The sequence below is a fragment of the Stegostoma tigrinum genome, chromosome 10 (genome assembly GCF_030684315.1).
Source record: "Stegostoma tigrinum isolate sSteTig4 chromosome 10, sSteTig4.hap1, whole genome shotgun sequence".
NCBI lineage: Eukaryota > Metazoa > Chordata > Chondrichthyes > Orectolobiformes > Stegostomatidae > Stegostoma > Stegostoma tigrinum.
The window spans coordinates 44,380,662-44,406,551 of record NC_081363.1 but is presented as its reverse complement, the minus strand read 5'-3'; the positions used below and the strand labels follow the sequence as shown (position 1 = coordinate 44,406,551).

The following is a 25,890-nucleotide window of genomic DNA, read 5'->3' as shown; positions in this document are numbered from 1 at the left end:
GCAACATGTTGTACTCTTTGGAAAATGCATAGAAAGATTCTTTGTAGGCAGATTGGGCAGCAAGTGAGGACAGAGGAATCCTATCTTGGCCTTGGGAGGCAAGGGAAAGAATGAGGGCAAAGTGCAGGAATTTAGTCTGTCAAGGCTGAGGGCACATCTTTTGTTGAGGAAAAACAAAGACATGTCAGAATCTGTGGAAGCTTGCATCGTTGGAGCAGATCCAACAATGATAGAGAATTAAGGAGAATGGAAATGAGTCCTTACAGGAAGCAGTGTATGAGGAATAAGTAGCTGTGGTGATGATACCTTTGTAATAAATGTCAATGGAGAGGCTATACTTGGAAATGGTAACAGAAAAATCAAGGAACGGAAGGGAAAAGTCAGAGAAGCACTAGGTGAAGGTGAGAAAGGATGGAAATTAATAGCTAAATTGATTCATTCTTTTCAGGTCCAGACAAGAGCTGAAAGCGGAACTGATACATTGATCAATGCACTGGAGAAAGAATTGTTGAGGAAGGCCCTGAGTAGAACTGAAACAAAGAATATTCCACTTATCAACAAAAAGTGGGACCCATGCAGTTATCCAGAGCCTTTAACATGGAGACATTGAAATGTGTTCAAGGAGAAATTGTCGTGGGAAAATGCGAGAGAATGCACTTAGCCAGATAGAGGACGGTAGTGGAGGTGGAGTCTACGCTTGCCTCCATTCAAGGGAAAAGAGGAGAACTCCATACTAAAGAGAAGGCACGTAGGGCCAGGAAACTGGAAATTGTTGAATGGACATAGGTGTGGAGAAGAGTATTGAGAATAGGTGAAAGGGTCAGTCAAGTGGAGAGAAGACTGTTGCCCAAAGAAATGAGCACAAAGGCACAGGCAACAGAAGAAGGGGTTAACATTGTGTCCTGCACCACCTCATTGAGGTGGGAGTCATAAGGGGATAAGTGTTCTGTGCTGAACACAGTTCATTTAGCATTAGATAGTGGAAGGTCAGATAATTTAGTGAATACGTGGTGAAAAGTGGCATGACAATAAGGGATGGGGTCAGATAAAATGTCATTTACTGTACCCTGTGTATAGAAAGTGTATCTTCTAATCAGTGCACTGAATAATGCAGAAATGCTATTCACAAAATCAGTTTTTTTTATTGGATTATTATGTTCTTTTTATTTTCCTAAAGCAAATAATCATGATCTCACACTCACTTCCATTACACACTGTGTATGTTCTTGAAGGACAGCGCTCAAATTAGGTTTACAGCTTTAACATTGGAGATGCTGGTATTGCTCAGTAACAGGGTAATTGAAATATTCCACCAGCTGCTGCAATTTTTAAAGCCACTATATTTAATCTTGTTTCTATGGAAACCACACAGATTGAATGTTGCTTCTGTTTTCAATTAGTTAGGTGCCCAGCTACAGATACTCTGTATTTATAGCCATGCTTTCACAGACTGCAATATTGTACTGGTGCATGCAATCTTTCTAGGTTACTGAATGGTTTTATCAGACTGCCTGCCTAGACGTAGGGCGTATCCAATTTAATTCTATGACTTGTATATGTTCTGATCACAACTGACTGTATTTCAGTTGATTGGGTAATTTTAATACTAGCAGCAGCCAAAATGAAGTGGCTTGGCCAAGAAGCCACTACTTTGCAATCACAATCAGTGACAATCCCTGCTTTGCCTTTAGAGCCTCGGAACATCATCAGTAAGAAAAGCTTTGACACTTTGACTTTGAAATGCAGTGATCCAAATAAGTAAGTTCATAAAATTCTGCATTTGAATCATGCCGGTGCTGGGATTTATGCAGGTCCCACATAATTACATGTTGCTGATTTATTCAGTAATTTACTTTCTAACCAGATTCATTTAAAAGTCTTTTAAAATCTTGAGATGAAAACCAATCTCACAATTATGAATGCTATTAATGTGCAAATAGTTGATTCATAAGGGATAATTCCTATTATTTTTGCAAGTACTTTCAGAGAGTAAGGGAAGGTTATAACTTCATTAACATTTGCTTCATCAAAGAAATGTTTAATGTTTTAGTGCCATGACTTTGAGGGGGCCTATACTAGTACCCTCTTCACTTTTGTACTTGGAGTCCTAATATATCGGATTTAGTTGACATAAGGTATATTGATTAATGAAACAGCATTTAGAGCTCTGGCTAAGAGTATGCATTGCATATTACTGTGCTCAAATCTGTAATTGATCTAGCTAATGATTATGTGCCAGCATCAGGTAAGAACATATCTGGACTCCAGAGAGAATTTACTGTGCTTAGATACATCAAATTCTGGTTTACCTTCATCACACAACTATTTCTTAGAATCTCATTCCATATTGTTATATTGCTGAACATTTTTTATGTATAGCAAGTGAATCTTAGGCAATTTCCTCTTTCACCAATTTACACTTCCTACTTCTTAAAAACAACTCTTCTGCAAATTTGTCCAGAGTTCCTACTTAATAGATATTTACAATCATCTGTTGAAAGAGATTTAAATAAAAGCAAAATACTATGAATACTGAAACAAATACAGAAAGTGCTGGAGAAACTCAGCAGATCTGGCAACATCTGTGGAGAGAGAAAAACAGAGTTCACGTTTTGAATGATATAATTTCTTCCGAACTGGTGAAACATTAACTCTGTTTCTCCCTCCACAGATGCCGACCGACCTGCTAAGTTTCTCCAGTATTTTCTGTGTTTGTTTGATGAAAGAGACTTGCTTATTTTTTTTCGCCTACGGATGGTAAATGTTTTTTGTTGTACATTTGGCAGTTAAATCTCTGTGAGAATCACTAATGAAAGAGTGTGCTTGAGTGCCACCCCATGCACTTCAGGAAATGCCCTACAAATGCCCATGAATACCTTTAAAAATGAAGTAAGTCCTTGTAACTTATGCTTTTCTATTCACTTAAGGCATCAGCCAAGGCTCATTCATAGCACTGTCACCTCTGAATCAGAGGGTCAGGAATTTGAGCCTCCCTCCAATCAGCACGTAATCAAGACTGGCACTTCACTGTTGTACTGAGGGAGTGCTGCATCATCTGAGATATTATTATTAAAGTGAGACTTTAAACCAAGGCTTTGTCTGCACTCCTAGTTGGATGCAATAGATCCATTGGTTAGATTGGTAGAAGAGCAGGGTGTTCCCTGGACATCTTGATCAATATTTATCCTTTAACCAGCATCCCTTTATAAATGTTTTCATTAGTGTTTGTAGAAATGTGCAATATATAAATTAGGTGCCATTTTTCTTACAACAGTAGCTAGACTTCAAACAGTTACTTAATTGACTATAAAACTGCTTCAGAACATATTGAGGATATGGAAAATAAATTCAATTTATTTTTCAAAAATGTAACAAGATTGAAGGTTTTAAGCTTTCTCATGTCCTTAATAAAATATACGCTTTGTCATATTACCCTTTATTCTTCTCACTGGGTCTTGTTACATTCACACATTTTAAAATGTTGTTTGCAATTCATGAAAATACAAATGAATGTTCACATTTTTTGACTTAGTTATTTTATTTTTAGAAATGGAAAACTTCCACAGAAGGTGAAGAATATGAAGCTGAAGGTAAGGATGAACTGCAAACTTCAAATATCTTGCAAACACTGAGAGGCTTAGTTCAATTTTTTTAAAGAATACATATTTTGGTATTTTTTAAAGCTGTGCTCCTCTGATAGTATAGTCAATTTGATTTGTGAGTATCTGAGGTGTTTAGACCAGGAACTTTAGAGTTTCATCTGTAATTGTTGAAGTCACTGTGGTCAGATAAAAGTGGGGTACCATTGAGGCAGAGTACTCCTGAGTCAGGGATCTTACCTCTGACCACTGGGTGATGTGAGCATATGACATGATGTGAGGACATAATTGGGCTCAGTTATGGTATCCCCCGGATTAGATGCTGAGCTGGTGCTACCCAGAACTGATTGGATCCATTATCCACCAAGGAATCAACAATTTCAATGTGGAAAGAGTATTTGAGAGAGAGGCGGGGAAATTCCCATCTGTCACATGCTGTCAGAGTATTTCATAGCATTGACTAGCCTTTCATAAGAACCAGGAGCAGGAGTAGGCCATCTGGCCCCTCGAGCCTGCCCGCCATTTAATAGGATCATGGCTGATCTTTTTCATAGCATGCCTAAGTATCCATTCTTTGGTCCAGATTTCCCTTTTGTTTGTGGGGGCGTGTGTCTTTAACAGTGAGTCCCCACCAAACTATTTCCACCCTTGACAAACCCCACCAGACCAATCAGGCACTACAGTGGTAGTCTGACAGCTTGATGGCTAATCAATTCCTGCTTGCCCTGCCCTGTCTGAAGCTGCTGGACAATCACAGGCCAGCGATCCTTATGAGAAGTGATGCTGCTTTGAAGGTTTTGACTGCTGTCTGCAGATCAGGAGCAGCAGGAAGTCAAGTGATTTTTGGGAAGTTGTGGTCTCAGGAATACAAGCACAACATCTAATAACTTAAAGCAATCAGAATTAATGTGTATATATTCAATGGATTTTTAATTTTACAAATTAAATGGTAGATACTAACTGACATTACAAGTGATCTTTGACTTCATTAGTCAAAGACCATGTGGAATTTGCCATGCAAAATGGTGAATTTTATTCACGATAATAATAATAATGTTTTTTTCTGATAAGCCGGAAGTCAGGATTGCTGTGTGCTGCTCAAATCTGGACGTTCAGGAATACAATTGACACATATTTAATGAACATTTGTTGAAGTTTTCTCATTCAACCCTGCCAAATCTGTGTTTTTACATTGTTGTTAGTGAAAGAACAGACGTCTTTGGGTGAGAAACAAAAACAGAAATTGCTGGAGAAACTCAGCAAGTCTGGCAGTATCTGTGGAAAGAAAGCAGAGTTAACATTGCGAGTTCAGTGGCCCTTTGTTGGAGAATAGATTGCGTTAAGATACAAGAGTGAATTCTTCTGTGCCTCAGAAACTTAAAATAATGGTATGATTTTATGTGGGAGAGTGGTGTAAAGCTTTACCCATCTCTCCACAGTAGAAAACATAGACTTTAAACAAAAATCCCCTGGAAGCAGTGTCGACAAACTCAGACCCTAAAGGAAAGAACATCCTGCCCTTGAGAGCTGGTTGGCCAGCAGTTGTACAGTCCCAGCAGTGCTGTAACTTAGTAGTGGCCACTTCTGGGGCTACAGGGAGTCCTGGGGATGAAAGAGACCAGACTATGGTCTTTTTCTGATCAGAATTTTCTGATGAAGGGTCTAGGCCCGAAACACCAGCTTTTGTGCTCCTAAGATGCTGCTTGGCCTGCTGTGTTCATCCAGCTCCACACTTTGTTATCTCAGACTATGGTGAGTAGTTACTTCTGGGTGCAGAGGAATAGTGGAGCTGAGGGAAGGAGTCAAATATTTAGATCAGGATGCAGGGATGCACAAGGTAGAAGTTGCCCCTGATATGCAAAGTTTCCCCTCCCCAAAACAGGAAACATCTTCATCCCCAAGCCCAAAAAGGAGATGACACCCCTTTCCCCTCTCTCCCTTTCCAACATATGTGAAAATGCAGGCTGGCCTCTTTCCCCTGCCTTTCAATGATCATTATATTCTGGCAACAGACGCTGAATTTGGTCGATGGGCCAAGTGCCCTTCTTCTGTGCTATAACCATTCAGTGTTCAATTTGGTTGACTGCTAGATGGGAAACGGAAGATGAAAATATATTGCTGTCATACCGTTAATATCAACAAATCCCTTGTTCTAGGTTTTAGGTACACCACCCTGTCATCCCATGTAAATATCAGGGCACTGGCCTGAATTATGTAGTTGGCAGCAATGACAGTCACATTGCTGTTGACCATGAAGATTTTGCCAACCTAACAATAGTGCACATTTCTTCTGGTATGCTTCAATCTGGGCTGAAGAAGAAATGCATAGTGCAGAATCTCCCATCAAACTCCCCTTTTTGTATTGTACTAATTGCCAAATTCCTGCAAGTATTCAAAAGCCCAGTTTTTTAACAGATGATTGAGGGTTCATGACTGAGTGAGTTGGTGGATGACATCGATGAGTGGGTGAGTCAGGGTGGAGATATCGTCAGTTTTTCAGGGGGTCGTCGCAGTTGTTGTGTCTGGCTGAGAGGTAGTCAGGTCTGACTGGATGGGACGGTAAGGTAGGTCGGGAGTGGTAAGACAGTCAGAATCAGTTGGATCGGATCAACCCCCGACACTTCCGCTATCTGCAATCCAACCCCACCACCAAAGACATTTTCCCTCCCCACCCTTATGTACTTTCCAAGGGGACCACTCTCTCTGTGACTCCCTTGTCCACTCCACAATCCCCTCCAGCCCCACCACACCCGGCACTTTTCCCTGAAACTGCAGAAAGTGCTACACCTGCCCCCACACTTCCTCCCTCAACCCCATCTCAGGCCCCAAAAAGACTTTCCACATCAAGGAGATATTCACCTGCACATCTGCTAATGTGGTATATTGCATCCACTGTTCCCGTTTGGCCTCCTCTACATCGGGGAAACCAAGCGGAGGCTTGGGGACCACTTTGCAGAACATCTACTCTCGGTTTGCACTAAACAACTGCACCTCCCAGTCGCGAACCTTTCCACTCCCCCTCCCATCCCTCAGACGACATGTCCATCCTGGGCCTCCTGCAGTGCCACATGTTGCTACCCAAAGCTTGCAGGAACAGCAAGTCATATTCCGCTTGGAAACCCTGCAGCCCAATGGTATCAATGTGGACTTCACGAGCTTCAAAATCTCCCCACCCCCTACATCATCCCAAAATCAGCCCAGCTCGTCCGCACCTCCCTAACCTGTCCTATCCTCCCACCCCAGCCCCACCCACATCTCCTACCTACTAACCTCATCCCGCCCCCTCGACCTGTCAGTCCTCCATGGACTGATCGATCTCCTCCTACCTGCCCACCTACACTCACCTCTACTGGCTCCATCCCCACCTCTTTGACCTGTCTGTCTCCTGTCCACCTATCTTCTCCTCTATCCATCTTCTATCCGCCTCCCCCCTCTCTCCCTATGTATTTCAGAAACCCCTTCCCCTCCCCCATTTCCGATTAAGGCTCTAGGCTCAAAGTCAGCTTTCCTGTTCCTCTGATGCTGCTTGACCTACTGTGTTCATCCAGCTTCAGACTGTGTTATCTTGGATCGGACCATTAATTGACCACTTAAGGACCTCAAATGGCAATAGGACAGGAAATTCCTGTTTGGGCGTTCCCACCCAGAGTTTAATTCAGGCAAGGTTGGGAAGGAGGCAAATTTCTCACTCACCTAATGAATTTCCGCCTGTAAATGATGTTTTCTGACTTCTGTCAGATTACTTAGCCAAAATGGTTCGCCATGTAAAGAGCTCAGACGGAGGAACAGCAGGAGAGTGAAAATTGAATAAGAAAGGACCTAACTTATTTGTTTCTTGCCTCCTTGTAATCATTTTGCATTGCTCCTTCACGGACTGACAGTCCGTTCCCTAAAGAAGTGATATTGACTCCTTGCTGAGTCATTCTTGTTAAGTAATCCATCAATCATATGTGAGGCAATTTGACTATATGATGGTTATGATGTCATAGTGTTCAAATTCAAGTTCAAATCTGCCCTCATCCATTACCCATAAATGTATTTTTAAGCAGAAATTAGTTGCTGGTGAATTTCTCTCCTCTGTGACTGAGGTCAAAATTAGTGCCCTATTATCCTAATGCATGCCTCTGTATGAATCAAGAACCTACATCATTTACCATTTTTATGATTGTGTTCGCAAGAATAAAGGTGATGAACAATGTCAGAATATTACACTAGAACCACATGGGAACCCAGATAATGAGTGTAAAGATCTGAATAAATAAATTGGAAGTCTAAATTTGGTTTCAAATTCGTTCATCTTGTTTCAGCTTGGTTGAGATTTACGCCAGAAAAAGCTTGTGAATCAACCAATTGCTTCACTAAGTGTGTATGGATTCAGATTCCACATATGACGCTATGACTCTACGTGTATGTACTTGATAATGCAAACTGCATGACTGACTGTCACTACATGCATATTGCTTATGTAGAGGAATTGGCTGAAATAGAAAACTATCTCAAAACAACTTTACAAATTTAAGGAGTGTCAGAACATTAAAACAAATTTAGATTTTAAATTTCCACTTTCAGATCTTGATTTTTATAATCCAGTTCAATATTTCTTCATAGGGTAGAGCTAGGATGTGCTTCGAAGGGCTAGTGTAGACTTGTTGGGCTGAATAGCCTCTATGTGCATTCTAGGGATTCTGAGTCATGGACTCATAATACATAAATTAACTTCCTAAAAATTTTGATTCTTCTGAGTCTTCCTTTGCCTCATGATAGGTTTTTGGTACATAGTGCAGTTGAAAAATAATATATTGGATTGTCAAATGAAAAGCATATACACATGGTGAAATGGAAGATAAACATATTAAGGTATGGAAATATAGTGCTTATCATACACAACAATAAATAGCCAAATAGGTGCCCTTAGCGCATTCTTTCTAATGTCCTTACTCCAAAAGCACATTTGTGGTTGCTTATTGATGCATCTATCCTCATTGATTTTTTTTTTCATCCTGCACTAAGTAATTAGAAAATGATACATTTTTCAGGTCAGCTGAGATTTTGGAACCCAGATGACTTGAACTCTTCCCAATGCGTGTTTGGTGCTGACCCCAAGTATATTGAAGAACGACTTCAAGCAGTATCTGAAGAACTCGGAGTCACCAAAGATAGCTACTTGAGTAGCAAAGAGTTGATATCTATTTGTGATCAGTGTGGACTTAAGAATGTAGATGCAGAGGTGAGGTCGTTTGGGTTGAATGCGGTTTTTAAAATGGATGTAGGAAAATTGTCCTGAAAGGTTTACACTGTTTTTCAAAGGAGTATAGTTCTTTTGTTTTAAATGTAAATAGAAACAATACTTTAAGTTCCATTTCCAAAGATCAACTGTGTACTTGTTCACCACCGAGCAGATTGAGATAGATCACTTCTGACTTCTCTTGTCAGAGATGCACAAGAATTACTTCTTTTCTTTTCATCAGCACACATTTTTATTTCCTTCCCATCACTTTACACATTTCTGATTGTGATACCCTGTACAGCTGTGAGAGTCAACCGTGAAATTTTGATGCAACACAATTTCCTCATTTCAGATGTAACCATTTCCTCGCTTGACATTTTTTTATTTGTGTATGAGATGTGGGCATAATTGGTTAAGCTAGCACATATCATCTATCCCTAAGAGGAGGTGGTGGTGAGTTGCTTTGTTTTAACCACTGCACTCTCGAGGTGCAAACATGACAACAGTGCTGTTAGGAAGGGAGTTCCACATATTGGACCCAGTGACAGAGAAGCAACACTGATATATTTCCAAGATGAGATGGTGAATGGCTTGAAGAAGAACTTGGAGTTGGTGGTATTCCCATGTTTCTGCTGCCTTTCTCCTTCAAGTTGGTAGTTTTAGTTGATTTGGAAAGTGCTGTTGATGTAGCTTTGATGAGTTACTGCAATGTATTTTGTAGATGGTGTACACTGTTGTCAATATGCAAGAGGGAGAAGGGAGTGAATGTTGAAGGTGGTGGATGGGGTGCCAGTCAAGCAGACTGTATTTTCCTGGATGGTGTCAGGCTTCTTCAATGTTGTTGGAGTTGTGCTCATCTGGGCAAATAGAGAGTATGCCATCATACTCCCGACTTTGCAGATGGTGGCCATGAGTTGGGGAGACAGGAGGTGAATTGATTGCTACAGAATTCCTAGCCTGTAACCTGTTCTTATAGTCACAGTATTTGCTTAGTTTCTCATCAATGGTAACACTGGGATGTTGATAGCATGAGATTCAGCTACTGTGAATCTGTAGCATAATGAGTGATGGTTAGATTTTATTCTGAAGGAGATGGTCATTGCTTCAACATTTCGTGAATAAACTACAATTTGCAACTTAATAACCCAGTTGTGGATGTTGTCCAAGCTTTGAAGCATGTGATCAGAGACTGCTTCAGTAACTGAGGAGTCACACATAGGTGTAGGTTCATAGAGTCTTGGAAATAGACCCTTCAAATCATCCATGCTGACCAAGTTTCACAAACTAAGTTGGCCCCATGTACCTGCATTTGGCCAATATCCCTCTAAACCTTTCCTATTCCTATTAATCCAAATGCCTTTTAAATGATGTAATGGTACCCTCATTTACCCACTTTCTCTGGTAGTTCTTTACATGTACGAACCACCCTCTGTGTGAAAAAATTGCCCCTTAGGTCCCTTTTAAATCTTACTCCTCTCGCCTTAAAAATATGCATTCTAGTTTTGAACTGCCCTACCCTAGGAAAAAAACTTTTGCTATTAACTTTATAAGTGTCCATGTGATTTTATAAAACTCTCTAAAGTCACCCCTCAACCTCCTACATTCCAGTGAAAAATGTCCCAGCCTATCCAACCTCTCCCTATAAGTCAAAACCTCAAGCCCCAGTAGCATCCTTGTAAATCTTTTCTTCACCCTCTCCAATTTAGTAATATCTTTCCTAGAGCAGGGCAACCAGAACTCTACATAGTACTCCAAAAATGGCCTCACCAACATCCCGTACAACCACAACATGACATCCCAACTCCTGTACTCAATGGCCTGAGCAATAAAGCCAATTGTGATAAATGCCTTCTCTACCAACCTGTTTACCTGTGATGCAACTTTCAAAGAAATGTGTAAATGAACCCCTAGGTCTCTCTATTCAACAACACTCCCCAGGGCTCTACCATGAACTATAGAAATCCTGCCCTTGTTCATCTTACCAAAATGCAACACCTCGCATTTATCCAAATTAAATTCTAACTGCCACTCATAGGCCCATCAGCCCAAATTATCAAGATCTCTTTGTAATCTTAGATAACATTGCACTGAACATTATGCAATCATCAGCAAACATCCCCACTTCTGACATTTATATTCGAAAGAAGGTGATTGATGACACTATCCTGAGAAAGTCCTGCAAAGCAATCTTGGTTTAAAATTATTGACCACCGATAATCACAATCATCTCTTCCTTTGAGGCAGGTATGAATGCAACCAGCAGAATGTTTTTCCTGATTTCCATTGACTCCACTTTAGCTGGGGCACCTCGATGTTCAGTTCATGTGTTCCATATTTGGACCAAAGCTAAAACGAGGTCAGAGCCAAACTGAGCATCAGTATGCTTATTATTCCCTTGCAAGAACAACTTGATAGCCCAGTCAAGAGCGCTATTCCTCACCTTGTTGATGCTCGAAATTTGACTGATAAGGCTGTAATTGACTGGGTTGGATTAGTCCTGTTTTTTTTTGTGTAGTACGTATCTAGGCAATTTTGTACATTGATGGGTAGAAGCCAGTCTTGCAAGATGTAATGGAACAGTTTTGCTAGGGGTACAGCAAGTTCAGGAGCATACATCTTTAGTACTATTACCAAAATGTTATCAGGGCCTATAGTCCTTGAAGTATTTAGTGTCTTCAGCCAGTTCTTGATATCACACGGAGTGAATCAAATTGGCTGAAGGCCAGCATCTGTAATGCTGGGAACTTGGTAAGCCTATTGTAGATACATTGCTATAGATATAGGGCCAGAAGTTAAAGATCATACAAAGGTATAACCTGGATACATATGTACTTATAGTATATAAGCTCATCACTGGAGTCTAGGAAACTGATGTAATGTTTTATATTTCTATCAAGTAAATGTTAATTTTGGAAGATTTTTTTAATGATTTATACTGACCAATTTAAAATATGTGACTGTTATAATTGTTGTGTTAAAATTGGGTATTCGTAAAAGCTGGTATGTTTGTGTCACAGCCTTTATTTGTAAAATTTACATTTTTTTCAGTCAGCTTGGCTTAGGAGTTCTAATGCTTTGCAATAATTTATTGAATGTCTGTGTGTTTAGATCATATGGGTTTGTACTAATGCCAGTGAATTGCACACTGACACAGTACAAAAGATAATTTCATGAAACACGCTGGAGATGATGGCACACTGTAGCTTTAGTACACACCATGCTAGAATATTTTTGCCCAAGGTCTTTTTCAAAGTGTTTGACAATATGCTGCCTGACTTTATCATCCTCCTGCTGTGTGTTTAGATGAGAAATTTTTCAGTATGTCTTCTAATTGTTTCCAGTGGAGCCTGACAGTTCCAGTGAATAAAAAGCTAAGATTACACAATCCATCTGGAAGTTTTAAATAAAGCAATTGACACATTTTACTTTTTTCAGTAGGATATACAAACCTGACAATTTCAAATTGTTTTCCAAGTCAGTCATTTGAAATGTTCAAAGTTGATTCTGAAAAAAAATTTTAGAAGTCCTGTGTTATCTATTATGGTGAATGTTTTTCAGTCCTTTTGTAATAGAACATAGAACATAGAACATTACAGCACAGTACAGGCTCTTCGGCCCTCGATGTTGTGCTGACCTGTCATACCGATCTCAAGCCCATCTAACCTACACTATTCCATGTACGTCCATATGCTTATCCAATGACGACTTAAATGTACTTAAAGTTGGCGAATCTATGACCATTGCAGGCAAAGCGTTCCATACCCTTACTACTCTGAGTAAAGAAACTACCTCTGACATCTGTCCTATATCTTTCACCCCTCAATTTAAAGCTATGCCCCCTCGTGCTCGCTGTCACCGTCCTAGGAAAAAGGCTCTACCTATCCACCCTATCTAACCCTCTGATTATCTTTATATGTCTCAATTAAATCACCGCTCAACCTTCTTCTCTCTAACAAAAAACAGCCTCAAGTCCCTCAGCCTTTCCTCGTAAGACCTTCCCACCATACCAGGCAACATCCTAGTAAATCTCCTCTGCACCCTTTCCAAAGCTTCCACATCCTTCTTATAATGCGGTGACCAGAACTGTATGCAATACTCCAAGTGCGGCCACACCAGAGTTTTGTACAGCTGCAGCAATAACCTCATGGTTCCGGAACTCGATCCCTCTATTAATAAAAGCTAAAACACTGTATGCCTTCTTAACAACCCTGTCAAGCTGGGTGGCAACTTTTAGAGATCTCTCGTAATCTGTGCACAAAATGCATTTTTGAAATGGATTATGGAGAAATGTAACACATAGTTGTCTTGCTTTATTGAAGTACTTCTAGAGGTAAAATAAGCCGTTGAAATTTACCTTTTATAGTGGTCAAATCAGAAAAAGCAAGCTTCAGGGTTTTTGATTAAGGAATCTTCTGAAGGTGATGGATGAAATCAAAATTCAAAGCACTTGTCTCTGTTATGTTACCCAAGAAGTGGTAAATAATAATGTAAATTTAATACACCATGCTGGTGTGCTTTGAACAATTTAAATGATATACTTTGTGAATTAGCTTTGAAACTTGATGAAAGAAATGTTATAAAGCCATGGGTAAACCACATAATAAAATAAGCTAAATCTACAACATTGTGGTTGGTTGGCTCGCCGAGCTGTTTCATTGTTGCTCCGCAGATGTTTCATTACCATGCTGGGCAACATCATCAGTGCGGCCTCCAATGAAGCGCCGTTGTGTTTTCCCACCTGGTATTTAAACTCTGGAGTCTGCATTAGTCTTGTCATCATCAATTGGCTACACTCAGTCACGAACATCAGTTGGCTACAAAAAGACACGACCAATACTCACTCATCTCTCTCCACACGGATAAGGTGAACCACCAATTCAACTGGGACAACACCAAGATCTTGGGACAAGCAAAGCCAAGACAAGCACGGGAATTCCTAGAAGCCTGGTACTCCACGAAAAAAGCCATCAATAAACACATGGAGCTCAGCCCCATATCCACTCCACTGTGAGGAAAACTGGAAGAGAGGTGATCCAGCTCAACAGACTCCAGAGTGTAAACACCAGGTGGGAAAACACAACGGCGCTTCATTGGAGGCCGCACTGATGATGTTGCCCAGCAGGGTAAGGAAACGTCTGCGGAACAACAAACCAGCTCGGCGAGCCAACCAACCACAACATCCACAACCCGAGCTACAAATCTACTGTAAAACCTTAGAAAGTGTAGAGCTGGATGAACACAGCAGGCCAAGCAGCATCTTAGGAGCAGGAAAACTGATGTTTTGGGCCTTGACCCCTCTGAAGACGCTGCTTGGCCTGCTGCATTCATCCAGCTCCACACTTTGTTATCTCAGATTCTCCAGCATCTGCAGTTCCCGTTATCTCTTAGAAATCTAGAATGTTTTTTCGAATCAGTCAATTAATTTGTTTTTGGTTGCAGTGGGGGTGCTAGTTGGTGGTGGTATTGATTTCGCTTTCTTGCTATTTGGTCACAAATCTCCTGGGCCATGAACGGGAAGTAACCTAATTCTGCCCAGCAATCTGGCTTCAAGCTTGCACACATTTAGAGTTTTGCAATCCTGTTAGGGACTATTAGCATTTAAAGAAAAAGTATGAAAACCAAATAACTAACTGACAAAACTGCTACAAGCTTTCATGATTTTAATAAAACTGAACTTGGTTGTCTATATCGAGAGAAATTAAACAAAGCAAGCACCACCAACTTAACACAGTAGCTTATAAAGACTTGTATTATAAACTCAGGTTTCTTTTAGTTCTTCCAAGGTGTTTGCTTAACTGACAAAATCCTGGTGACTGATTCACTTTCCTGGGACCAACCCTGAGGATATCCACAGCCCCCCAGAATTTACATTAATTCTTTGTACTTCATAAAATCTTTAACTTTTGTAACAACTTGGCAATAGCAGGGTTTGATTTCCAGCTCATTACCCTAGTGAAGTGTAACATCTATAACCATAGGAGTAGCTTACAAACTAAAAGCTATATTCTAAAACAGATAAATTATGAACTAGATATTCACAAAAAGAAGTCAAATAAGATTAAGATAATGAAATGTGAGTCTGGATGAACGCAGCAAGCCCAGCAGCATCTCAGGAGCACAAAAGCTGACGTTTCGGGCCTAGACCCTTCATCAGAGAGGGGGATGGGGTGAGTGTTGTGGAATAAATAGGGAGAGGGGGGAGGCGGACCGAAGATGGAGAGAAAAGAAAATAGGTGGAGGGGAGAGTATAGGTGGGGAGGTAGGGAGGGGATAGGTCAGTCCAGGGAAGACGGACAGGTCAAGGAGGCGGGATGAGGTTAGTAGGTAGGAGATGGACAAGAGAGTTGCAATGGGAGGGAGATTCCCTGAGGTTGGTCCGGAGGGAGGAGGGTAACTTCTTCAGGTTAGGCATCCCTGGAAGAGGCTTCGCAGTGAGCCGAAAACGTCAGCTTTTGTGCTCCTGAGATGCTGCTGGGCTTGCTGTGTTCATCCAGCCTCACATTTCATTATCTTGGATTCTCCAGCATCTGCAGTTCCCATTATCACTGATACAATTTTAACCTCACTGCGAAGCCTTTTCCAGGGATGCCTAACCTGAAGAAGTTACCCTCCTCCCTCCGGACCAACCTCAGGGAATCTCCCTCCCATTGCAACTCTCTTGTCCATCTCCTACCTACTAACCTCATCCCGCCTCCTTGACCTGTCCGTCTTCCCTGGACTGACCTATCCCCTCCCTACCTCCCCACCTATACTCTCCTCTCCACCTATCTTCTTTTCTCTCCATCTTCGGTCTACCTCCCCCTCTCTCCCTATTTATTCCAGAACCCTCACCCCATCCCCCTCTCTGATGAAGGGTCTAGGCCCGAAACGTCAGCTTTTGTGCTCCTGAGATGCTGCTTGGCCTGCTGTGTTCATCCAGCCTCACATTTTATTACCTTGGATTCTCCAGCATCTGCAGTTCCCATTATCACTATCTCAAATAAGATTAAAATTGGGATTGACTGAGATCCCTCTCTGTCAATAAATAACTTATTGAGACCACATATAAAAGAAGAATGTGGTCTTTAAACACCAGTACTACAATAGATGGAGAGCTCATCATGCAAGATAAGTTTTGGAGTTTCTAGGTTACGAGGAAATCAGATTGTGCAGATTAAGTGAAATTTACTCCTGTAGATTTTGGGAGACCTGCCAGCTATACGTATTCAGAAATATGAAAATTAGATGTGAACAATGATTCAGCAAAGATGTATCCTGCCTGAAGGAAGATTCTCGGGGAAATGACATGTAATATGCATTGTCTATACAAAGCCCAGCAACTTGCTGTTGCTAAACATCTAAGAATTCATTCACCAAACTACCATAGTAAAGGCTGCTAGAGAGGCCAAAAGATAAGCATCCAAGGTAAAGCTTCCAGCGAGTTTAGAAATCAGGTAAGGGTAGGAAATAGCAATTTTTAGTTAGAGGCTGAATGATTTCCATAGGATGTAGGTTTTGCTGGCCAAGCCAACCTAACTGCTTATTTGTTACTTCCCTGGAGCTGAGTGGCTTGCTAGGACCATTTCAAAGGGCAGCTAAGTGTCTACGACAATGCTGTGGGTCTGGAGTCACATAAAAGGCCAGCCCAGGTGAGGATGGCAGATTTTCTTCCCTCAAGAACCTTAGTGAATCAGTTGGATTTTTACAACAATCATCAAAAGACTAGCTTTTCACTTTAAATTTTATTGAATTCAGATTTCACCAACTGTTGAGATGGGATTCAAATCATTGTCCCTAAAAGATTTGCCTTGGCTTCTGGATAATTATTCCATTGACATTACTACAAAGGTTCTTTCTGATAAAAGGTAAATTGAAGCCTAATCGCAGAACGATATTTATACAAGGAATATCAGCCAAGTTTCCCTTCATGCCATGACATTAATACGGTCATCCAAAACACATTTATGGATGTCAAGAGCCCAAAGGGACATTCTGGAGCGAGGCCTGAAGAGGGATGATGAGGCTTGATCCTGTGCAGGAGCCACAGAGTATGCAGAGGAGTTGCAAATAGAACAGGAAGGAAATTGGCACCAGACATGTTGGGAATTAAATTTTACAAGAGAGTAAAATGGGTCATTTGAATTTAATGCATTTCCTATGCAGTACCATTTCAACAATCTCCAAATAATTTATCCCTATGATTGCCTAGTAACCTGGAAACTCCAGAACTTATCTTGCATTTGTCAAATTGAAATTTTAGTTTAGTTTTGAAATCCATTATCTCTGAGCATCATCTTTTTAGCCAGAAATATCTATGGGTACTTAGCACAACCTCTTAATATTAGTCGTATAACAAATCATCAACAATTCATTCCTTAATGGGTGGAGATTCTTCTACAGACGTTAAGTTGCTAATTTCCATATTTAAATAGCCTAATGCCTAAGCTCTGTCCAGGGGACCTGACACTACTATTGCACAAGTACAATAGTACAATATTATGCTTGTGCGCGTTAATATTCTTTTCACCTAATCAAATCATGAATGCAACTTGTACCCCATTAACTTTTGATGAATTTCCGATTCAAAGTGATAGAAATCATCTTAAGAGGGTGTATGTTGTAAAAATGAGATTACTTTTAACTCAGTACGCAGGCTATTGCAAATAAGGCAACCCTGTGCTAATGCAATTGACAAAGAATGTTATTCCGAAGTATGGTATTTGCTTTATTGAGATCACAGTGAAACTAGAATGCTTACAATTGTTATTTTTGAAGACTTCTTAGCACTGCTATTTGATTCACAAACATAACATTTTGGATGACTTTATCTTGAATAATTTTGTAACTCTTTCAATTTTTCTAATCAACCTGTTCAGAGATGTTATTACACAAAAGGGCGGCACAGTGGCTCAGTGGTTAGCACTTCAGCCTCACGGCGCCAGGGACCCAGGTTCAATTCCAGCCTCGGGTGACTGTCTGTGTGGAGTTTGCACATTCTCCCTGTGTCTGCGTGGGTTTCTGTGAGGGTGCTCCAGTTTCCTCCCACAGTCCAAAGATGTGCAGGTTAGGTGGATTGGCCGTGCTAAATTGCCGGTAGTGTTCAGGGGTGTGTGGGTTATAGGGGGATGGGTCTGGGTGGGATGCTTCAAGGGGCAGTGTGGACTTGTTGGGCCAAAAGGTCTGTTTCCACACTGTAGGGAATCTAATCATCTCTGGAGCAGGTGGGACCTGAACCCATGTCTCTCGGTCCAGAAATAAGGACGCTACCACTGCGCCATAAGAGTCCAAATAATTTCCTTTCCAATCTAATTTAAGTTTAAACTGTAATTTAAATTGATTCAGCTGTAGAATATTCTTACCAGAATAATTAAACAAGAGATACTATTACCAGAGCTCCATGGGCACAATCAAATTTTGGTTTAATTTTAAATGTTTTCGTTTGTAACGTTCCTTTCATGGTAGGACTGTTGGCTCCCTCTAGTGGTTAAAACAGAAGCTTATTGGCAATATGCTACACAGCTCACACTTAAGAGATAGTAAAAAATGCCGATGCTGGAGTTTGAGATAACACAGTGTGGAGCTGGATGAACACAGCAGGCCAGGCAGCATCAGAGGAACAGGAGAGCTGACGTTTCGGGTCGGGACCCTTCTTCAGATTTTCTGAACTTGTTGCCTCCACAAAATATCATTGTAGAGGAGCAGGCATTTTTTTCAACATTGTGATTATTTTGTTTCTTAAAGAACTCCTTTAGATTCCAATGCAGACTACTTTCTAAATTAACTCAGCAGAATTGGACAAACCAAGAGAGAATATTAAACAATAAGACCAGATGCACTAAACGCTGGGAAACACAGCACAAATTAAAGAATAGTAAGTTAATAGTTAGAGTTGGAGTAAGAGAGAAAGTAATGAAGTCTGCATGTATGTGAATGCACAGAATATAATTAATAAAACTGGGGAGTTACAGGCGCAGATTGCTTGGTTAGATTATAATATTGTGGCAATAACAAAAACCTGGATCAAGGAAGATTAGACCTGAGTGTTAAATACTCCAGGCTAAAAACAGATGCACATACAAAACTCACTGGATAATAAAGGAGTTGGAAATTAAGTTACAGAAGCAAAAGTATACTTAGGACAAGCATCAGATTAGGTACCAAGTTGAATACAGAAGTTTCAGAAGATGGGGTGAATACAAGAAACAAAGTGGGACTATGAAAAAAGACTGTCAACTACTATGAAAGGAAATCCCTAAGTCGTCTTCAGCCCATTAATTCCAAACCATTCATTTTAACTTCCCTTGGGCGGGGGGTTGCAGGCGTGTATGGGGATGGTGGTCTTCCAGAAAGTACTTATTTATGATAGTTTTGCATGTGACTATTAATTCTGTCATTTGATTTGGAAAAGTCAATATGGATTTGTTGAGAAAAATTCATGGCTAAGTTGCTGGAGTTGTTTTGAAGATGCAATAGAAACAGTTGATGCGGGAAGACTAATGGTGTGCTGTACTTGGACTTCCAAAAGATTTTCAATACAATGCTACATTACAAACCTGTGACAAATACTCTAAGTAATGGAATAAAAGGGACAGTACAATTTGGGTACAGAATTGGTTGAGGAATAGAAAACAGAAAATGACGTTGGCTGAAGGGAGGTTTGTGGCTGAGTTCCCCAGGGGTTGGTATTTGGACCCTTGCTTTTCCTGATATATAGTTGATCTAGACCTTGGTCTGTAAGAAGCAATTTCAAAGTTTGTGGATAATACAAAACTTAAGAATATGATTAATTATGAGGTGAACAGTATCGAACTTCAAAACAGCATTGACACATTAGTAGATTAGGTGGATAGATGGCAGCTGTTGACAGCACACTATTGGAAGGATGTCACTGCTTTGAGAGAGTGCAGAAGAGGTTTAAGAAAATGTTCCAGAGATGTACACTATGAGGAAAGCTTGGAGAAGTTGGAACTGTTTTCCTTGGAGATGGGAAGGCTGAGAGGTGATGTTGGAATTTTTCAAAGTCATAAGGGCTCTGGACAGAGCAGATAGAAAGAAACTGTTTTCACTCATAAATAAATCAAGAACCAAAAGCACAGTTTTAAAGTGTTTTGCAAAAGAACCAAACAGAAGGTGAGGTAAAAACACACTTCGACTAGTTAGGATCTGGCGTGTACTGCTGGAAGTATGATGCATGTAAGATTCTCTGAGGTAGGGAAGACAGCATTGAATGATTGTTTAAATAGAAACAATGCAACGGATTATAGGGAAAAGACAGGACATTGGCAGTAAGCTCAAAAGTTTGGAGAGCTAGTGCAGATGATTGGCCAAATAGCCTCCTTCTGTGCCTAAAGAATTCTGTAATTTTCATAATATTTTATTTTGATAAAGTCCAATCCATAGGATTGACCCAGTACTTCCTAATGCATAAGATTTTGATCGATCCCAGTATACCTTCCCCGTATGGTGCCCAGATTCATTTTTGTTATGCTTCTGTGTAAATGGATAAAATGTATTGATTTTTGTAGAAAATATAATAAATGCTGCACATAGCACAGCAAAAGTAATAAAACAGTGCATTTTGTGTTTAAGATAATTGAGTTAGAATATTGTTCAAATCAGTCTAAGTTATAGTTTCCCATGCTTCTTACTTCTGATTTAACACTCCTATTCCTTTTTTTATAAAGAGCCTCTATTTTAAGTTTCTTCAACACAAATTTATTCCCCAAGCAGAGATTGATGCTTAGGTCTGCCATAACTGTTCTTGAGCCGGGTTATGGTGATTTATCTGGCCTTCAGGATTAATTCCCATCCATCAACGTTCTTTGAGGTTTAGTCCCTGCTGATGGAACAACAGAATAGCAACCCTGTTTTGGTAGCTTACTAGGGATGTAGCACTCCAAAGTCTGGACATGCATTATTCTTGCGTAATTTTTAAGAATATTTACTGACAGAACCTAAGGCAGAGGCCCCAATAGTTAATAAACTCATGGTAAGAACAAGACATTAAGCAGATCAGCAAAGTTGTAACATGAGAAATGCAAAGAACAAAATATTACATAAAGTCATTTTGATCATCTGAGCAAATTCAGAACTTTATTGAGTTAAACTATAAAGTGAAATCATAATATCTTAAAACAGGATCTTGTGTATTTGTGATTGAACATAATAAATTATAAAATAGGTATAATATGTATGTTTTAAAGGCGCTACGTTTTTATACAGCTACAGAATTTGTTACTACTGCTGTTATTTTGTTGTATTGTGTTTCTGAAAACTTGATTTTGTATTATAGATTCTGGATGACATATTTCAAAAACTAGATCAAGATGGATTAATGCGTCTTGAAGATTTCATTTATGGCATCTTTAAAAAATCAACTCCTTCATCTGCTTCAACTCCTTACAGGCAACTAAAGAGGCATCATTCTCAGCAGGTATTGGAACCTCAGACAATTGCATGGTATATTGCAGTGGTTTCATAAAATGCATTCAGTTGGACTAACTTTTCAGTTGGTATATTTTCTAAAACATTCATTTAAGATTCCAAGAAGATCACTTTCTCCCTCCACACTTGATAGCATTTCACTGAGATAAGCATATCCTTTCTCCCAACTCCCTCATTATCCTTTCCATTTATGGTTTGGTCAGTATTTTCTGAGTTCAGTGAACCCAAAATTTCAACAGATAAGTGGAAGAATAAAGAAAGATGTGTTTGTAAATAGAAAAGCGTTAGGAGAAATGGGGAGCAAAGGCAAGGAAATTATCTAAACTTGGAGAACATTGATGGTATAACTTGGAGGACTGGGTCATAAACCCCTCTCTAAACCGAGGTTCCAATTTTCATTTCCTAAGGGGAGGTGATCAGGTCTAAACCTTTGCTTGCCTGGGCCCTTGTAAAAATTTGAAGAAGTTCAAGAAGATGAAGAGTCAATGGAGTCAAAACATTGACTCTGCTTTCTCTCCACAGATGCTGCCAGATCTGCTGAAATTCTCCAGCAATTTATGTTCCAAATTTCCAACATTTGTAGTTTATTTTGCAATAATCTTCATGAATTCGTAGTCAAACTAGGCAACTAACATAAACTGCATTCACCAATCAGTGAGACAGGTTGATGGGATTAAACATTTCCCTATCCTCTAAGTATGAGAATTTGGGAGTTGTGGCTAGGCTGAGCTCAACCTTTCCACTCCCAGATGCTGAAATTCCTGTCAGTAGGAAAAGGAAGAGAAACTGTGGAGTGAAACATGTGTTTCATTGAGACATGAGAATTCCTAGCAGTGAGCGGGATGAGCCTCATCATTTGCCCCCCTTCAAGTAAATCTGGTAATTAGTTACACGTTGATGCCTGGAAATCTATATCTTCACCTTCTCAATTGCTTCTCCAGCAAAATCCTTGGTGAGAGGGACAGATGCTAAGATGGACATGTTAGTTCTTTATGGGAGTTCAGATTCATATAGCAGGGTTAAGGGGGAGGTTTTCCAGCGCATTTGGAAAGCCAGCGAAACATGCTTTGTTGCTAAGTCACAGGTTCAAATCAATAAGTAAGGTCATTGTATTTTTCTCTCCCTGTTCATCTGGTAGCCATTTGATGAAAGTGGCCGACGCACTGCTACCCCATCTGCTATGACAAGTACAATTGGTCTTCGTCTGTTTTCATGTTTGGATGATGGGACAGGTTATACATCCACAGATCAGATCTTGGATACCTGGCAAGATGAAGGAATTGAAAATGGCCTTGAAATTCTAAAGGTATGACAATGGATTAAAATCCTGGGTGCAAAAATGCTTAATTGTATGTAATTGCTTACATTTTAGTTTGATCACTGTAAATGGGTGTGAGTGTTATGTACCTCTCATTGATGGTGATGTGCTTGATGGATTCTGCATCGTGGCCAACATAAGTGCTCACTGTTTTCAGACCTTGGATTTTGCTCTGTATGGGAAGGTCAATCTGACAGAACTTACCCTGGCTTTGGAGAACGAGCTCCTGATAACAAAGAATGGAATCCACCAAGCTGTTCTGGCCAGCTTCAAGAATGAGATTAGGCATTTAAAGTAAGTCACTTGTTTCTTTTCTTTCAGCAAGAACAAAAAAGTTCATATACTGATTTACGGACACTGATTACATTAGTGTCATTGTGCTTTTAGCTGAGACCACTTCTGAAGCCTGATATAGGTCTACTTAATTCTTTCTTACTCATTTCTTTTACTCTATTTTTTCAGTTTTATTTTTGTTTGAGTTTTACTTCTGGTAGAAATGCAGTGTGGAATCTTAGCAGGCTCAGAGCGACGTGGGCTATGATAAGGCGAGTGATAGAATTGGGCAAGAAGTTCAGCAAGGCCCATCTCAACATAGAGATCACTTTGCTGCACCTTGTTCACTTTTTTCAAGTGGTGCAATGAGATTTTCTCCAGGCAATGGAAAGGTCCCATGTAATTCTGACTATTGCTTGTTAAATGCTTTGCTAACAGCCCAACTTGCCATAGGTTGCAATCTTGACAAAATCACCATCAAACGATAGCTATCAGGCTATCAACATGGAAACAGACGCTCAGCGGGTACAACTTGCTACTAGCTCGAAAAGATCTCCATGTTAGACACTGAGCACCAACATCTCCGGCAAACTCCGAGGGCACTGATTACATGCACCTACGCCCATAGGCGTTGGTATCCAACACGTGCTAACTTCTCTGAACCTTTATGGCACATCTCTGATCCATTTACAGGATGCTTCAGGATATCAATGATTGCATCTCAGGCTACACTAACATCCATCACTCTAATACTGCAGCAAGAACACTGGATGCTCAGGGACCTGCACCTAGCCTGTGGTCTGGACCAGGCTGTTTGCTGACGAAGCATTTGCTCTCTCTGAGCCTACCTGAATGCTCATAGTATTTCTGCTTCGCATTACCTTGCCTTGCATTTTTGTGCATTGCCCCTTTCAGCCAGAGATACCAGGCTCATATTATTAGTATCTTACTGCGCCGTAAAGCACAAAACAGAGTCAAGAAGCTTGTCATCATTGTCAGCAGGCTTCAAACTAGTCAAGGGGGATAACGATTGCTCAGAGTTCCCTGGACTGTAAGTCAAGAACAATTTCTGAGATCAGTCCTGGTTCTGCTCAGGACAATCAGAATCAGAATCCTCGGTTGATAAGGGATGAGTAGCTGAAAGATGGTGGCACAACCCGTCTTATTATGAGCTGTTTTTCTCCTGGACTGAGAGAAATTGCAAATATTACAGAAGATGGAAGTGGGTAGCACAGCTGTTACTGTTGATGCAAGTGAGAGGGTTTCCTAAATAAGTAGGCATGCAGAGGGCATACTGGGTGAGTGGTGTTGCTTGTCGGGTCGATCAATTGGGCAAGATGTTGTAAGCAGTGGGGAGTGTGGTTGAACATGACCTAGGAGGAAGTGGATCCGGTAACAGAGAGAGAGCGAGTGTGGGAGAGGATGGTGGCACTGTCACTGACAGGGCGGAGAAAGACATTGACTTTCTTCTTACAGTGTTGGGCATTCTTCCAGATGGCTTAGACTGCTGTAACCTGGGTGGCAACCTCAGACCAAGTTGCCTTGGCGGTATCCACTGCTAGTCCTGGTCTTAGCTACTATAGCAGTGTGGATTCCACGGTAATACTCAACATCATCCAACGAAGGGTAAAAGATTGGATAAGATATCTGATAATTCCAACAAACCTAGCTGTCAGGTACTTGGTAATCTTCAAAGTTAGGATATCATTCTTAATGTTAGAAACTGAGTTGTCCAGAAATGTCCTGATACAAATGACATTGTGAAAGGAAACCGTGGATATGGGCAGTACACTTCATTTGCAAAATCTTTGGAACAGTACTGCCGAATGTAACATAAGGGTACATTCTATACACAATCTCTGCTTTCAGTGTTCCGATAAACAGTTGTTGCAAACTGCACCAATTGTATACTTACAACACTTCACAGCAATGAGGGATCACAGAGCAACTCAATATAATCAATTTTCCCTTAAAGAAATTTAAATCAACCATGTACAGGACACCCCATAACATCCTTGAACTCATTACTATTTTCTGTACAATGATTCTTTAAGAAAGATTCTTTAATTTCAGTTAAGTACATTGTTTTCATGACAGTTTGTCACAATTACTTCCTCTTTTAGGGAGCGAGTTGATCAGGTTTTAAGAGAAAAAGAAAAACTTCGAATGGACTTAGAAAAAGCAGAAAAGCTGAAAAACCTGATGGCTTCTGAAGTAGATGATCACCATGCTGCTATAGAACACCTCAATGAATGCAATCTCCGGTACTTAACATATTTTGTGACTCAAGTCCATGCACAAGCGATCTTCCCTTTAAAGATTTAACTTTTTTTTGTATTTGTTTTGAATCAGTTACAATTATATTACGATTGTTGGTCAGTTATTTGCAAGGCAAACTCATGTCCACTACCATCTAGAAGGACAAGGGCAGCAGATATGGGGGAATACAACCAGTTTCAAGTTCCTCTCCAAGCCACATACCATCCTGACTTGGAAATCCATCACTGTTCCTTCACTGTTGATAGGTCAGAATCCTGGAATTCCCTTGCTAACACCATTGTGTGTGTACCTATACCAAAGAGACTATTGTGGTTTGAGAAGGCAGTTCATCACCACCTTCTGAAAGGTAACTAGGAACAGGCAATAAATACTGATGCGGCCAGCAAAGCCCCCAAAGCCCTGAATGAATTAGAAATGGAAGAATGGAGACCACAGGATGCTCTCTCTAGACCAGTACTCCCTTGAATTTTTTTTTTGGTGTACAGACTTCTGAGGTCCATGCATGACAGCAGCAGCTGAAACCAGAAGTCAATGCATTGGTATGCCCGTCATGCCAATTGGCATGCGTGGAACCTTGGAGCAGCTGCACAGGACATGGTTTAGAAAGAATGTTGTTCTAGACTATTGTCATTCACCACTTTGAGCCTGGCCCAAGTAAAGTATTAGCAGAAGCATGGAATCAGATGCTAGTTTTCCTCCATTTAAGTTAGTAATTCAACTTTAGCTCAGTAGGGATTGATCAGCTTCAATACAGCTGTAGGAGAATGTAT

General features: G+C 40.4%; 1 protein-coding gene across 4 annotated transcripts in view; it reads left to right on the top strand.

The window, feature by feature from the left end:
* nin (ninein (GSK3B interacting protein)) overlaps positions 1–25,890 on the top strand; it is a 180,478-nt gene that overhangs the window by 96,200 nt on the left and 58,388 nt on the right. For 3 of the 4 annotated variants that reach the window (XM_048538225.2, XM_059649149.1, XM_059649151.1), the window contains 6 exons: positions 3,548–3,590; positions 8,636–8,826; positions 21,098–21,238; positions 22,388–22,555; positions 22,725–22,861; positions 24,964–25,104. In XM_048538225.2, the coding sequence (XP_048394182.2) occupies positions 3,548–3,590; positions 8,636–8,826; positions 21,098–21,238; positions 22,388–22,555; positions 22,725–22,861; positions 24,964–25,104 (821 nt within the window). The remainder of the gene's footprint in view (positions 1–3,547; positions 3,591–8,635; positions 8,827–21,097; positions 21,239–22,387; positions 22,556–22,724; positions 22,862–24,963; positions 25,105–25,890) is intronic. The other variant, XM_059649150.1, reaches the window with a different exon arrangement.